Here is a 15,804-nt window from a genome sequence, read left to right as displayed (position 1 = left end):
GCTCTCAGCAATATAAGAGGATTATAGCCTTCAATATCTCTGCACAATTAAGTCCAAATTTCTCGCATGCTTTTAAACTTCAACAAACAGGGTACGGATGTTTGAAGGTTCTGGTATCTGTAGCTCCCACACACACGCACATGCCCATGCAACAGTATGACATCTTGATAACAGAGCACGCTGTCCTGCGGACGCCTCTCAGGAATATAAGTGTTTCAGGGCCGAAATCTCTGACAATTCATCTGTGTAATTCATTGTCAGGTTTAAAAGGCAGGGTGACATTTGTGCTATTTGACCTCGACAATAGAAACGCTGGTGCATTATAATAAATAACCTTTACATTGCGAGACTAACAAGCAACACACTCCTTCCACTTTATCCAAAACCAAATGGAAAAAATACATAAAAAACTGCAGATGTTGACATTTTTATTTTTCTAACCCTAGTTAACATATCCTTGGATAAAGCCAAATAAGGAATTACATCTTTCTGAGTTTCAGATACACCAGAATGCACCAAAATGTCCGTAATATGTATTACTGTAAATTCACCATAACAGTGCTTTAATTGGCTGCTGATTATGCAGGGTTACAGTGAGACTGGGGCCTAGAAGCATCTAGGATGGGATGCCAGTCCATTGCCGCACAAGCCATAAATTGCTAGACACCCGTCTGTCCTTTTCAGGGTGACAGGAGCCTAAGTCAAGCAGCACACAGCTCCTACTAGGTAGTGTGCATGGGCTGCTCAGAGATATCAGCTATCTTAAGGGCATGTACTTGTACCCAGGAGGAAACCAGAGTACTTAGAGGACACTGATGCTACACAGGGAGAGCATGCAAACTTCACACTCACAGAGCAGGAGTGGGATTGGAACCCCTGATCCTGGTGGTGTAATACTTCATAAGCCCTCGCTTTCTGGGAGTTACTCTTCAGTTTGAGATACGCTGCTTAGACTCAGCTCCAAGCGGTGCCTTGTTAGAAAGGCAGGTTTGCACTGAGAGCCATGGCGCCGTCATGGTTGCCCTCCAGCAGCTGGTTTATATTCACCTCGATCATCCTCAGCATCCACTCAGCATCAAGTGGGACTGATCGCTGCTTCCGTTAGAATGGAGTGAAGCTTTATTTTCCATGTGCAGTGGAATGTGTTCACCTATCCGATCTCACTCTCCTTTTTAAGACATACACATATATTGCAGATGAGAGTGGGTGGAAGCTTTCATTCATACACCCTTAACCAGCTGAGACACACACACACACCACCCTCCAACGTAAAATTACAAGCCAACCCAGATGGGACTCGAACCCACAATCTCCAGCTCCGGAGGCTGATGCCTTATCCATTAGGCCACTGGGTCACACAAGCTCTGTTATCTTGAAACTGTAAATGAGTCTAAGTGCGGTCAGCCTCCTTGTTGCATCATGCACAGGCCTTCCATGCTGTGGTGGCCACGCCCACCATCTCACTATTGGGGGCCGTCGGCCAGAGGGCAGGGCGCGTATTGGGGAAGAAGCCTGTGTGTGCGCTGCCCATGGAGGAGAGGTATCCTGGCCCAATGAGCCAGCGTGTTAACGTACCCCGATAGTGCGCCTAGCATCTACGGCCATTACCTTCTTCAGCCATCCAAGAAGATGATTCCTGGCAGGTGAAATTCCCATTTAAAGGTAAAGTCGGGCCAAAGGGCGAGTCAGGAAACAGATAAGCTGATCAGCATCGTTTCCAGGGCGACCTCGTATCTCGGTTACCCTTTATGGAGCCCATAGGGCCTGTCGGCAGTTATGGCTGTGCTCGGTGTGTACACACCCCCGATAACGCCAGGCCGTCCCGGGGTCCGGCTACGCCAGCGGCGGTATGAGCCTCACCCCGGAGTCCCGCGCACGGTAATGCGCTTCGGCTTTTAAAGGTGACAGACTGGGTCACAAAATCCAGGGTATAAATCCAGTTTGTTACCCAGCTACTTGACAGACCGCTCTTTGAATGGCTGTCGCTGCTAACACCAAGGTCACTTCAAGATTTTACCCACTTTTGGGTAAATGTGACATTGAATACACTTTCAGGAGTACAAGAATATACAAAAAAGTATATAGAATAAATACATCAATACCTAAAATGTGTGGGATGGTGTGGTGGCTCAGGGTGTAATGCTGTTCTGTACCTGCTGAGGCTTCCAGTCCTCCCTCTGTGGAGTTTTTAGGTTCACGCTTTATAGGTTTTCTTCAGATCCCCTGACTTACTTACACGGTCATGGAAGTCGTTGTTGGGCGACCTGGCATCTCTAAGCTGCCTAGATAATGCGTGTGTCTGTGCCGAAAGACCGGTATCCCATCCAGGATGTACCCCAGCCTTGTACCCTGTGATAGACTGGTATCCCATCCAGGGTGTACCCCAGCCTTGTACCCTGTGATAGACTGGTATCCCATCCAGGATGTACCCCAGCCTTGTACCCTGTGATAGACCGGTATCCCATCCAGGGTGTACCCCAGCCTTGTACCCTGTGATAGACCGGTATCTCATCCAGGATGTACCCCAGCCGTGTACCCTGTGATAGACCGGTATCCCATCCAGGGTGTATCCCAGCCGTGTGCCCAGTGATAGACCGGTATCCCATCCAGGGTGTACCCCAGCCGTGTGCCCTGTGATAGACCGGTATCCCATCCAGGGTGTTTCCCAGCCGTGTGCCCTGTGATAGACTGGTATCCCATCCAGGGTGTACCCCAGCCTTGTACCCTGTGATAGACTGGTATCCCATCCAGGGTGTACCCCAGCCGTGTACCCTGTGATAGACTGGTATCCCATCCAGGGTGTACCCCAGCCTTGTACCCTGTGATAGACTGGTATCCCATCCAGGGTGTACCCCAGCCGTGTACCCTGTGATAGACCGGTATCCCATCCAGGGTGTATCCCAGCCGTGTGCCTTGTGATAGACCGGTATCCCATACAGGGTGTACCCCAGCCGTGTGCCCTGTGATAGACCGGTACCCCATCCAGGGTGTACCCCAGCCGTGTGCCCTGTGATAGACCGGTATCCCATCCAGGGTGTATCCCAGCCGTGTGCCCTGTGATAGACCGGTATCCCATCCAGGGTGTATCCCAGCCGTGTGCCCTGTGATAGACCGGTATCCCATACAGGGTGTACCCCAGCCGTGTGCCCTGTGATAGACCGGTACCCCATCCAGGGTGTACCCCAGCCGTGTGCCCTGTGATAGACCGGTACCCCATCCAGGGTGTACCCCAGCCGTGTGCCCTGTGATAGACCGGTACCCCATCCAGGGTGTACCCCAGCCGTGTGCCCTGTGATAGACCGGTACCCCATCCAGGGTGTACCCCAGCCGTGTGCCCTGTGATAGACCGGTATCCCATCCAGGGTGTACCTCAGCCGTGTGCCCTGTGATAGACCGGTATCCCATCCAGGGTGTACCCCAGCCGTGTCCCCTGTGATAGACCGGTATCCCATCCAGGGTGTACCCCAGCCGTGTGCCCTGTGATAGATCGGTATCCCATCCAGGGTGTTTCCCAGCCGTGTGCCCTGTGATAGATCGGTATCCCATCCAGGGTGTATCCCAGCCGTGTGCCCTGTGATAGATCGGTATCCCATCCAGGGTGTTTCCCAGCCGTGTGCCCTGTGATAGATCGGTATCCCATCCAGGGTGTATCCCAGCCGTGTGCCCTGTGATAGATCGGTATCCCATCCAGGGTGTTTCCCAGCCGTGTGCCCTGTGATAGATCGGTATCCCATCCAGGGTGTACCCCAGCCGTGTGCCCTGTGATAGACCGGTATCCCATCCAGGGTGTACCCCAGCCGTGTCCCCTGTGATAGACCGGTATCCCATCCAGGGTGTACCCCAGCCGTGTGCCCTGTGATAGATCGGTATCCCATCCAGGGTGTTTCCCAGCCGTGTGCCCTGTGATAGATCGGTATCCCATCCAGGGTGTATCCCAGCCGTGTGCCCTGTGATAGATCGGTATCCCATCCAGGGTGTATCCCAGCCGTGTGCCCTGTGATAGACCGGTATCCCATCCAGGGTGTACCCCAGCCATGTGCCCTGTGCTTTTTGGGACAGGCTCCAGATTCCAGGCTCATCTGCAAATCTTTCAAAGATAAAGCAGGTGGAAGATGGATGGATAAATGTAATTAGTGTATTAGATGTATCAATAATAAAAAATATTAAGGGTGAAATTTCAGAATATTCAGTTCATAAGATGTTGCAGGTAAGCCTTGTAATCAAAACATCAATATCTTCCTCTGAACATAAAGTGTATATGAGTTGTCAGTTGTCAGAAGGGTTTAGGTCACTTGTCACTCCTGCTTCAAACACAGTGTAGGTCTTCTACTATGAAGGGAGGTGTATTTGTCCTTGGGTGTTTCACACCTTATGATTTGGGTACCTGTGCCTTATTATGTATCTTACTGACAAAGCAGAGGCAGGGGACCTCATTATGGCGGCCAGCTGAAGAGCATTGGGACAGAGTGACAGAGAACGTGTCAAATAATCTCATGTACATCTGTGGAGCTTCATTCATCACAGTCATTACAGGCTTGGTTTAAAGCTTCTGATTGGGGCTTCTCATGCATTGTTGCATGGATTTTGTTTCACTACATACTGATGATGCATTAGGGGGTCTTTGGGGCGGCGTGGGGATCTGAGGGTCTTTGACTCCGTGCCTGTGACTGGAAGGTTGCTAGTGCAAATCCCATGGCTAGGGAGTGATGTCACCGTTGGTCCCTTGAACAAGGCCCCTAACTCCAACTACAGCAGGGATGCTGACTGATCCTGCACTTGAGCACCAAACAACTTGTTGACCAAACTGTCATCTGTATTTGTGTTTGGGTGACTCATGCAGAGCAGGATGGGTTACAGGGGTGAATGCAGTATCATTATTAGTATTTTCTGTGATCTTGGGCTAACAGCGTTTCTATGTGTGTTGCTTTCTCGTCACAGTCGCTGTTGGCTGCGCAGCAGATGGCATCGACGGTAGCCGGGGTGATGCCCGGGGCCCCCCCAGGCCTGAACCAGCCCATCCTCATCCCCTTCAATGTGGCCGGGCAGCTAGGCAGCCAGCAGGGCCTGGTGCTCTCACTGCCGACCACCAACCCTGCCAACCTCGCCAGCCTCGCCAGCCTGCAGGGCCTAGTGGCGGCAGCAGCCACGGGCGGCATCATGACGCTGCCGTTACAGAACCTCCAAGGTGAGCGGCAAGGAGTGCCACCGACCGTCCCCGTTTGACATAGGCAGGTGCTCGTTCGTTGTAGGCTTGACTCCTACACCCTTTTCAGAGAAACCTGTGCATGTGTGAAACAGGATTTCGCTCAAATTCAAAAAGGTACGTTATAAAGTTTGGCTCTGGCTAGCATGGGAAAATTTGGGAGGCTTGGTGAACAAAATCACATGATGTAAAGCACAGTGTGTTAAGGGACACACTCTTCAGGGGATTGTGGGAACCAGAGGCATGAAAGGGTTTCTGATTAGACCATCAAAAACTGCTTTTTCATCAGCTGAGAGAAACAAGAAGTGTTATACTGCACTGATAGCCTGGTCCAAAATACAGGGCCCCTGTCTGTGATTACTACCGCCAATATAAACAGACAGCTGGACTGGGGAGAGATCTGAAACTCACTTCGAAGTACAGTCACATGAATCATCCTCTGGGACAGAGAGCAGCTCCCCACCTCAACCTCACACAATATTATGTGTATTATACAAAAGGAAAGAGTGTATACCTTTATTTTCTATTATTCTCTCAACCCAAATCTCAAATACCCTGCAGCAAACGGTATCTTGTCGTTTTCTGTCATTTCCTCATTCTCAGCAATACTTAAAAAATCTGATTTTGTGCAATCAGCTTTCTTATTATGATTAATTGTCATTGTTGAGTCAGCACAGTACAACAACAAAATGTGTCCTCTGCATTTAACCCATACATCACATAGCAGGACGTTGCTTTGGGTACCTCACTGGGCAGGGTTTCAAACCAGCAACCTTTCACTCACAAGCACACATCCATAACCATTAGGCCACCACTTATACAGGGCAATTGGATTCTAAAGTAAAACACAGTAAAACGATAAACATGGCACTTTCTCTGATGCCCCTAAATTCGAGGTCCAAATTCAGTTTCCTTAAATCCTATGAACCATAAGAGGAAGCAGGCACCAAAAGGAGGCAGGAATCAAGCCCAGATCCAGCCGGGTCCAAGGCTGCTGCTCTGCCGTCACAGTTTCCTGGGGGAAGTGAATTTATCGACATAAATGCTTCCTGTTCTGGGTGAATCACCGCGGCTGATCCTGAAGAGTGTGAAAGACCTCTTTAAACAGTCGATTCCCAAGGGTAAAAGCGTTTCCCAGTTACAACTGGTACCCATTTCATCCAGAACATCACTGACTTCCGAAAAACAGACCAGAAACCGCAAGACAGCCGATAAAAGAACAATCCATGGAGTTTTTTTTTCCTTCATGTTTTGTTATATGTCTTCTCTGCAGGATATAGTTTTTTAAAAAAGCTAAAATGCCTGAGTGACACATAGGAATTGGAATTGTGCAGATTTTATTATGTTTTAAATGAACTCCATATACATTATCAGTGTTTGGTACCTGCAGCTTTTGCCTACTTATAGCAGCATGTGCTTATTAGGATGGAGCCACGGTGCCTCGGTGTGTAGCCCGGGATGAGATTTTGAGGCCTACCTTGGCTCTGGATGATTGGAGGTTGCACATGTTCTCAGAGTTATGTGAGTTCCCACCTTCTGGTTGCTCAGTGTCTCTAAATTGCCTGTTGTGTGTGTCCTGTGAAGGATGGGCGTCCTCTGTAGGGTGTACCCTTGTCCTGTGAAGGATGGGCATCCTCTGTAGGGTGTACCCTTGTCCTGTGAAGGGTGGGCGTCCTCTGTAGGGTGTACCCTTGTCCTGTGAAGGATGGGAGTCCTCTGTAGGGTGTACCGTTGTCCTGTGAAGGATGGGCATCCTCTGTAGGGTGTACCCTTGTCCTGTGAAGGATGGGCGTCCTCTGTAGGGTGTACCCTTGTCCTGTGAAGGATGGGCGTCCTCTGTAGGGTGTACCCTTGTCCTGTGAAGGATGGGCGTCCTCTGTAGGGTGTACCCTTGTCCTGTGAAGGATGGGCGTCCTCTGTAGGGTGTACCCTTGTCCTGTGAAGGATGGGCGTCCTCTGTAGGGTGTACCCTTGTCCTGTGAAGGATGGGCGTCCTCTGTAGGGTGTGCCCTTGTCCTGTGAAGGATGGGCGTCCTCTGTAGGGTGTGCCCTTGTCCTGTGAAGGATGGGCGTCCTCTGTAGGGTGTGCCCTTGTCCTGTGAAGGATGGGCGTCCTCTGTAGGGTGTACCCTTGTCCTGTGAAGGATGGGCGTCCTCTGTAGGGTATGCCCTTGTCCTGTGAAGGATGGGCGTCCTCTGTAGGGTGTGCCCTTGTCCTGTGAAGGATGGGTGTCCTCTGTAGGGTGTACCCTTGTCCTGTGAAGGATGGGAGTCCTCTGTAGGGTGTACCCTTGTCCTGTGAAGGATGGGCGTCCTCTGTAGGGTGTACCCTTGTCCTGTGAAGGATGGGCGTCCTCTGTAGGGTGTACCCTTGTCCTGTGAAGGATGGGCGTCCTCTGTAGGGTGTACCCTTGTCCTGTGAAGGATGGGCGTCCTCTGTAGGGTGTACCCTTGTCCTGTGAAGGATGGGCGTCCTCTGTAGGGTGTACCCTTGTCCTGTGAAGCATGGGCGTCCTCTGTAGGGTGTGCCCTTGTCCTGTGAAGGATGGGCGTCCTCTGTAGGGTGTGCCCTTGTCCTGTGAAGGATGGGCGTCCTCTGTAGGGTGTGCCCTTGTCCTGTGAAGGATGGGCGTCCTCTGTCGGGTGTGCCCTTGTCCTGTGAAGGATGGGCGTCCTCTGTAGGGTGTACCCTTGTCCTGTGAAGGATGGCCGTCCTCTGTAGGGTATACCCTTGTCCTGTGAAGGATGGGCGTCCTCTGTAGGGTGTGCCCTTGTCCTGTGAAGGATGGGTGTCCTCTGTAGGGTGTACCCTTGTCCTGTGAAGGATGGGCGTCCTCTGTAGGGTGTACCCTTGTCCTGTGAAGGATGGGCGTCCTCTGTAGGGTGTGCCCTTGTCCTGTGAAGGATGGGCGTCCTCTGTAGGGTGTACCCTTGTCCTGTGAAGGATGGGCGTCTTCTGTAGGGTGTACCCTTGTCCTGTGAAGGATGGGCATCCTCTGTAGGGTGTACCCTTGTCCTGTGCTCTCTGCTACTAGGCAAAGGCTCCACAATACCACTGTGAATAGGCTGGAAGGTGGATGCTTAAAATGACTGCAAAGTACAGATCCATTTGCACGTTCTCTGTTTTATGACTCAACCATTTTACCCAGACATACTTATGGTGTATGATGCATTAACTTTTGGGAGTCACAACATTCTGTGTACTTCAAAAATAAATGTTGGAGGACAGTTCAGAAATACTTTGCAGGAAAGTGGAGGTTCATAATTGTGCTTGACCACAATTGTTGTTAGGGATGGTTATTAGCATAAGAATTTCAGCTGGTCAGCAGGGATCCAAAACACTGCATTCTTCTACTTCCTGTTTATAAGAATCTTTAACAAGATGTTAAGATGTTCTGTACAAAGCAACATAATGCATTATATCCTAGTGATTCACTAGTGAGGCCCACTGTCCATTGTGTTTCTTATAAAAGAGCCAAGATTGTGCTTGATTTTGTGCGCCACCAGCCGAGTTTCCAAGAGTGGCATATATGTAGCAAAGACACTTCTTAGGGACAACGTGACTTTGAAATGATGTGTCATGGGGGATTGTTTGTTACTTATACATAAGAAAATGCCACGGAATTTACCCCACCAAGAGTTAGCGCTACACTGAGGAATAAAATGCTGAGGGACGAGACCTTCAGTGCTGGTGTGTGGCTCAGAGAATGGCTGCTGGTTCAAATCCTGTGGCTGGCAGTATGATATTATACATTGGCCCCCGAACAAGGCCCTGAACCGCTACTTGCTCCGGGGAATGTCTGACCCTGATTTCTCAGAAAAAGGGGGGGGGGGGAAATAATGCATGTCGCTTTGGGTAAAGGCATAAATAAATAAAAATAATTATAGTTCTGCCCTGTTTGCCAAGTCCACCCTGTCCAAGCCCCCGCTTATGGAAACTCCCCCATCCCAACCCCCCCCACCATTTGCCATTCGCCCATGAGCCCACCACTCTATACTTATCATGGCCTCTTAAAGTTTCCTGCCGAAATGTTCTCCATTGAAAATAGCTGTAAATAGTCTCAATCTTAATGTTTAAAATATTGTGTCTCTCACAGCATCCGATCAAGCTGTCAGCCATTAATGTTGTATGAGGAGGCTAATGTGCTAATGCTGCAGGACTGCCACATAAATTGCACGTATTTGTATAAAGCAGTATTTATAGTTTATAAATGTGTGTGTGTGTGTGTTTGTGTGTTTTAACCAAGGCAAAAGTCATTTCAACACAGAGCTCCAAACGACAGTGTACTAATGGAGCCCTAATGGACATACATAAATAACAACACGAGTAGAGGCCCGGCAAGCTAAATAAATGGCATCGTCATACGTCATACATTTCGGACCAGGGCCGCTTCTCCAGGACACGATAATGCACCGGCTACCCTACTTTATCCATTCTTAACTTTCCTTTTTGCTGTTTTTTTTTTTTTTTTGGTTGGGGGGGGGTGGGGGGGTGATAGGGCAAGGAGGCCCCTGGTTGGTTTGCGATGTTGCCTGCGGTGGGTTTGTGAGACGTAAAGGTATGTGGTTAGTGAACATGCTGACTCTCCGTGGTTAGGTGTTACTGTGCGTAACAGTGTATACTAAGGCAGACACAACAATGCCGGGCATTTGACTAATTTGATTAGAAAATAAAGAAAATTACAACACCTTAACTTTCAAATTACAATATCTTTGGTTTTATTGTTTCGTGTACAGCATTTGATTTCTCAAAAAGACATAAGTGAAGTGAATAATAGTTTGATACACAGTATAAAATGAAACAATGAATGAGTGAAACAAGGAGCAGTGTTTTCTACTGTTGTTTAACTTCACTGCCAGATGACTCTTTGTAAAGCCTGTTGCTATAAGATGCCACACTGCGGTGGTGGTGACGTTTTAGCTGAAGATCCTAGCAAACAATCAGGCGAGGCATTCTTTTCATAATCGCAGTCGTACAGCCTAGAGGCCGACTTAAATATTATTTGAGATGACGCCTGGCTGGTTAATTGCAGTCGTTGATTAAATTCTGTTAAATGATGCATAGATTTTGACAAATGGTTAAGAACTGAAGTAGGAAACAAGAAATCACACACAAAACGGCCTCCTTTATCTAGTTAAACACAATACACGTTATGAGGTTTATTCATTCATTCATCCATTCAGCCATCAATCCATCTTCCATTGTTTTTATACAATCAAGTTTCATATAATTTGTATGACACCCTACAAGGAGTTGTGTATTGTTTAATATATTTTATTAGGCTTGTATATTTGCTCAATAAAATTTTAACTGAATTCAGTGACTCTAAATGTAAAATGAAAATATTAATTTAAGCAGCTTAAAAAAGTAATAGTAAAGTTGTTGCAGTAATGAATGTGCAAATAATTAATAAATAATGAACTGATTCCAACGTAATTTCCTAATATTTACTTGCCATTGATAATATTCAAACCGCCTCAGAATAGCTCCCTATTATGCAGGAAAAAAACCCTCCAAGGGCTGTAGGCAGTAATTAAATTCAGACACAATAATTCAGTAACATTCAGCATTTTTCTTTCTTTTGTGGGCTGTTGTACTTTTTGTCTGCTCCAGCTATCTGACCTAGAGAAAGAAAACAGACAAAGGTATGTTTAAGTCTCCCAACCCCTGTAATATCCATAAGTGAAACTGCCTGATTTGCTTACATCAGACATCAAATGTAGCCTGTGCGTAATCCCAGCCAGCCGGGGCACGATAGCTCTGTTCTTTGTGCCTGTCTCCACGAAACACGGAATAGCTCTCAGGATCTACATAAAAGCCACCGTCCCACTTATGTAATGTAATGAGAAACGATGTCAGTAATGATCAGAATGATGTTTCTGTTAGCGGGAATATCCTTCCGTTCGGCGGCGGCGAGAGTGACACAAATTACGCAAATCGTGCCCGTCATTACAGCACCGGAGCGCAGGCTCCTGAGGGAAGATCAAAATATTTCCACGCTACATAATCCACGTCTGACTCGATCAATTCTAATCAGCCAGCGAGATCCGGCAGGGGTGGGGGGGGCTTTTGGCTGCTCGTCTATTGGGCCCAGCCAGCCTGGAGTGTCGTTCTCTGCATCTGTTAAAAATATCTGAAGACCCAAATGTAAGAGAGTAAAAGAAAATGTATTTTATGGTACATGGAGAGTTCTTAAAAGTAATTACTGGGCTTCTGTATTGATAAATAGTGGTAGTCTTATGTAAAGGCTTAATGAGCTCAGTCTTCGGAGTATAATTTGAAAGGTTCTTGCGGGAGCTGAATGGTCAGCTTGCCGAAGGTTGTGTGCCATCTCATTGAGTGGGTGTACTGTATCCAGTAAATAAAGAGGTCATATTTTGTTTATTTTGCAGATGCCTTTTCCCAATGTAATGTATACTCATCATGAAGGTAGCGTAAAATAATCCCTACAGCATTTACTTTAGGGATATAAGGGCCTCGTTGAAGGGCCCAATGTGGAAATCACTCTGCTGGTTCTACGATCTAAACCAACAACCTTCTGATCACAGACACAGTGTCCTAACCTGTACTAACCCACACGCCACTCCTCAGGGCTCATTTGACCGGCCATCAAAGCTACTCTAGCTTTTGCACAGCGGGGCCACGGTGATTCATGGTGGCAATTTGATTAACTTTCTGTGACTTTCTGTAATTGTGATTGAGAGGCACCAGTGGAGATAGGGTCCTGACCACCAATCCACAGTGAAGTTCCACAGTCTTGTAGTCTGGCTTCTAAAGCAGGCAAATTATTCATTTTACCAAGATTATCCATCCATCCATCCATCCATCCATCTATCCCAGGAAGCAGACAGCACACTATGGGCAGTTTTGAGGTGTTGTTTCATCTAGTTACATGTTCTTGTACAGGAAGGAAAGTAAACCCCCCAGAAAAATAACAAACATGATGCAGGGAGAACTCTACCAGGACAGCAGAGGGGTGGGTTATAGGGGTCCCCCCCCCCCCCCACACACACACACACACACACATTCTGTGTGCTGTGTATGTGTGTGTGGAGATTACATATTCTCTCCATGCTTGTGTGACCATGTATTTCATGAGCAATTGGAGGATGGATGGATATTTTGTATTATTTCAATCGTTTGACGATGAGTCTCGCATAAGAAGAAGTTGAAAAATTCCAGAATTTAGAAGCTGGTCTGCAGGACTGTGAAGGGCGTAAGGTTATGAGCAGCTTGAGAGGGGCACTGGCTCATTGGACTGATTGTTGTGAAAATGCCCACTGTGCCAGGGGGGTACATATTGACACCAAAAAGCCTTTCCTGTGCCCAGTGGCACTGAGGTACTGTATTATTTCCTGCCTGTCATTTTTATGCTGTCCTTCACAGTAGCTTAATCCAGACGTGTGTGTTTGCTGGCTGGTGGCGTTGTCAGTCCGGTTAAAACCATAAACACATAGCTGACAGTGGAAAGCACATTGTCTGATGGAGGATAAAGTGCCTCGTCCAGTGAAAGATATTGTGCTGGTCAGGGTGGAAGAAAGGCAATAATAATGATAATTGGAAATGGCTTTGTCTGGGCCGAGGAAATAAGACATGACTTGTTTTTGTGCTGAGAAGCCATAGGAAAAGACATTTGGATCACTTCGATAAATCGCGACTGAAGCGGCAGATTTGCACCACACCTTAAGCATGTGCTTGCAGATTTATTTTTCCGAATCACCTCCACATATTTCAGCTTCATAGTGCGGAAAACTCTGTCTTTGTTTTGTGCAGCTGAACAGCTCACAGGCGTTTTAATACAGTGAAAGTGGAAGACAGTTAATTAATTAAAGGTATGCAGGAGTCTCATTTGAATCCCACACAGGTCACACAATGACAGTCAGTTTCTACTGAAGTAAGCGTTCCTTGTTCAGCCAGGTACGAGCAGGGGCAAAGGCAAGGGCGGGGCCAGAGGGATACTGACCCCAGCTGAAAGCCTGTTGGTCCTCATCCCTGCCACTCACTGATTCAAAACATAACATTGGTTGGCCCCTCTATATGAATTATGGCACCTCCTCTGCCCACACCTTAAAAAATCTGAGAATAGCCCCCATTTACAAAAAAACACACAGATTTGTTACCTTGAATCAGCTGCCTATGTGCAGAGATACCTTCACCGTAATGTCAGATCCAGGGTTGGGTTTTCTACCAAAAGCTAATTTACTCCTTTTTTTTATCCATCCACAAGGTTTGTGCTTCACATGCCAACCAGCCTCTGCTGACGTATTATTCCTGACGCCTTCTGGAAGAATCTCTCAAGTCGAGCATTGTAAATTAAAATTGATTTATGATTTACATGGTCAGTATGAAGAAAATTAACTTACCAAATGCTGTAAATGAAATATTAGACAAGGTGCCGGAAGGGTAGAGAGATGGTGATCTAGTGGAACTGAAATTCCCATCTGGAAGAACTGGGTGACATTTTTACATTTATCTGTGTTCTGCATGAGTTGTAATGTTAATGGTAATTTTATGGGACTGAACTGAATGAAAATGGTGTTATCGCAGATTGCCTACAATATAGGACTGTGTTCAGTGGAGAGGCCGGCTTCACTGTTTTTGTATAATATGGCTCATTGCACTGGTCTGCCTCAGTTTTTAAACGCATTGAGACCTTTGGTGTGTTTTGTTAAACGCCCAAGTGTCGCATCATCGCAGAGAAAGATGGTGCTATTATAGTGCAGAAATCTTTGCACGTTTAAGACTTAGAAAAATGAAACATTTGATTTTCTGAAAAGAAAAAAGACACTTTATTTCACTCTGAAGGAGATTTAGTGTGTGTCCAAATTCACCTATATGGACCTGGACTGCCTTTTGCACAAAAAACATCCCTAAACATTTCAGGGAAATTATCCACTGGGGTGACCTGTTTATGTACTATATAGTAGTGAACAAAAGTCTTAGTCACAGAAAATGATGCATAAATGATTTTCATCTGGGTGTAAAATTATGATATTATGTCTGTCGAGTGTGTCAGCTTTGTCCAGGGCTGCCCATCCCAGCTCTTGATGATCTACCTCCCGGCAGAGCTTAGGCGAAGCCCTAATTTAACACACCTGATGCAGATAATCAGGCCCTTCATTAGCATTTCGCTATTAGAGCCAGCTTAGCATCAACATAGCTGGCTCTTATACTGAGATGGTACTACAGGGCCTGATTATCTGCATCCGGTGTGTTACATTAGAGCTTCACCCAAGCTCTGCTGGGAGGTAGATCATCAAGAGCTGGGATGGGCAGCCCTGACTTTCCATTTCAAAACCTCTAATAAAGTCACCCCAGTATTTGGCCATCCAATACACCCATGAATTTTTTCACTCTGTCTCGATCACTAGCACACCTTGTCTGGCAATCAATACTTCACTGAGTTAACTAACTGTGTTAATTAATTAAACAAGATACAGTAGTACTGAAATTTAACGTAACATGGAAAGGCTGGGGTGGCCCAGAGGTGAAGCTTAGGAACAGAAGCGGTGTTCTGTTTTGTAGACACCAAAAAAACTTTAACAACAGCAACAGAGAAATGCCTGCCAGATCTTTAAATTCTAAGTAAGATCAGAGCTGCTAAAAATTCCTTCCCGAGGACAATTACACGTGAAAGCAGCAAGCAGCCCGTCTGAAACCCGAGCTGCCCAAAGGTCAATATTAAGTGTAGGATTCCTACTGTCTGCCTCTGAAGATGCTTGTGGTCACTCTGGTTGGCAAATGGCTTGAAAATAAACCTCGGCATCGCTGGCATGAGTGGCGCTAAGTGGAGGCTGCGGTTTGTAATAGCAGGTTAGAGCTTAATTATCTTAATTAATAGCCATATTTCCTGGGGGCCATGTTTGAGGTGGCACTCCAGGCAGAGTGTCAGCGGGGGCAAGCAGCCCCCAGGGAGGAGGCTGGGGCTTCTAATGATGCCCAGAAAACCCCAGTGGACGAACTGCAAGTACATCACGTATAGATCAGATAGCATCTGGCCAGACCTCAAAGAGTCCCGGCACGCTGGTGCACGTGTGAGAGAGGGCAAGATCCATTTCTTCCCGATCAAATGAGCCAGCATTAAGCACATCTCAGAAAAGCACACGCACTCTCCTCTCTCCCAGTCTTTGGGCTGTCTCCTCCCCGGTCCATTTCTGCTGTTGCTGTGTCTTCTCTCTCCTGTTACAGTCTCATCCTCCTCTTTTTCACATTCCTCTTCTCCTGTCTCAGATGCATTCCTCTTTTCTCCTTTTCTATCCTCCTCTTCTTGTCTTTTTCGCCTCTCTTACGACGAATTACAAGTATATCACATAAGACCCGATTGCTCCCGTGTTTCCCTCCGCCTGTCTCAGCTTCGTTCTTTCGTCTTTCTCCTTTTCCGTCCTCTGTTCCATCTTTCTTTCCTTTTATGGTTACACAGTTTAACTGTACTGTAATTTATTTGGATAATAATTCAATGGTGTAGTACTGTTCAGATTGTATTCTTTCTTAAAGGGTGCAAAAAAATAAATAAAAATTGTGATCAGTGTCACACGATCTGCCGTATGTTGTCACCACTGTCTCCCATGCAGTACCAACGTTAGCGGCAAAGAGCTGAGAC

The 15,804-nt window shown here is 47.0% G+C and overlaps 1 protein-coding gene and 1 non-coding gene across 2 annotated transcripts in view; one reads left to right on the top strand and one right to left on the bottom strand.

Moving 5' to 3' along the window:
• Nucleotides 1-15,804, top strand: part of pou6f2 (POU class 6 homeobox 2) — a 121,883-nt gene that overhangs the window by 43,213 nt on the left and 62,866 nt on the right. The window contains exon 4 of the mRNA XM_023807404.2: nt 4,939-5,185. Within this exon, the coding sequence (XP_023663172.1) occupies nt 4,939-5,185 (247 nt within the window). The remainder of the gene's footprint in view (nt 1-4,938; nt 5,186-15,804) is intronic.
• Nucleotides 1,283-1,355, bottom strand: trnar-ccg (transfer RNA arginine (anticodon CCG)). Its single transcript has one exon. It is a non-coding gene; the product is annotated as a tRNA-Arg (tRNA).

This window comes from Paramormyrops kingsleyae, chromosome 1 (assembly GCF_048594095.1).
Source record: "Paramormyrops kingsleyae isolate MSU_618 chromosome 1, PKINGS_0.4, whole genome shotgun sequence".
Taxonomy (NCBI): Eukaryota; Metazoa; Chordata; class Actinopteri; order Osteoglossiformes; family Mormyridae; genus Paramormyrops; species Paramormyrops kingsleyae.
This window is presented reverse-complemented; position numbering and strand designations above follow the sequence as displayed.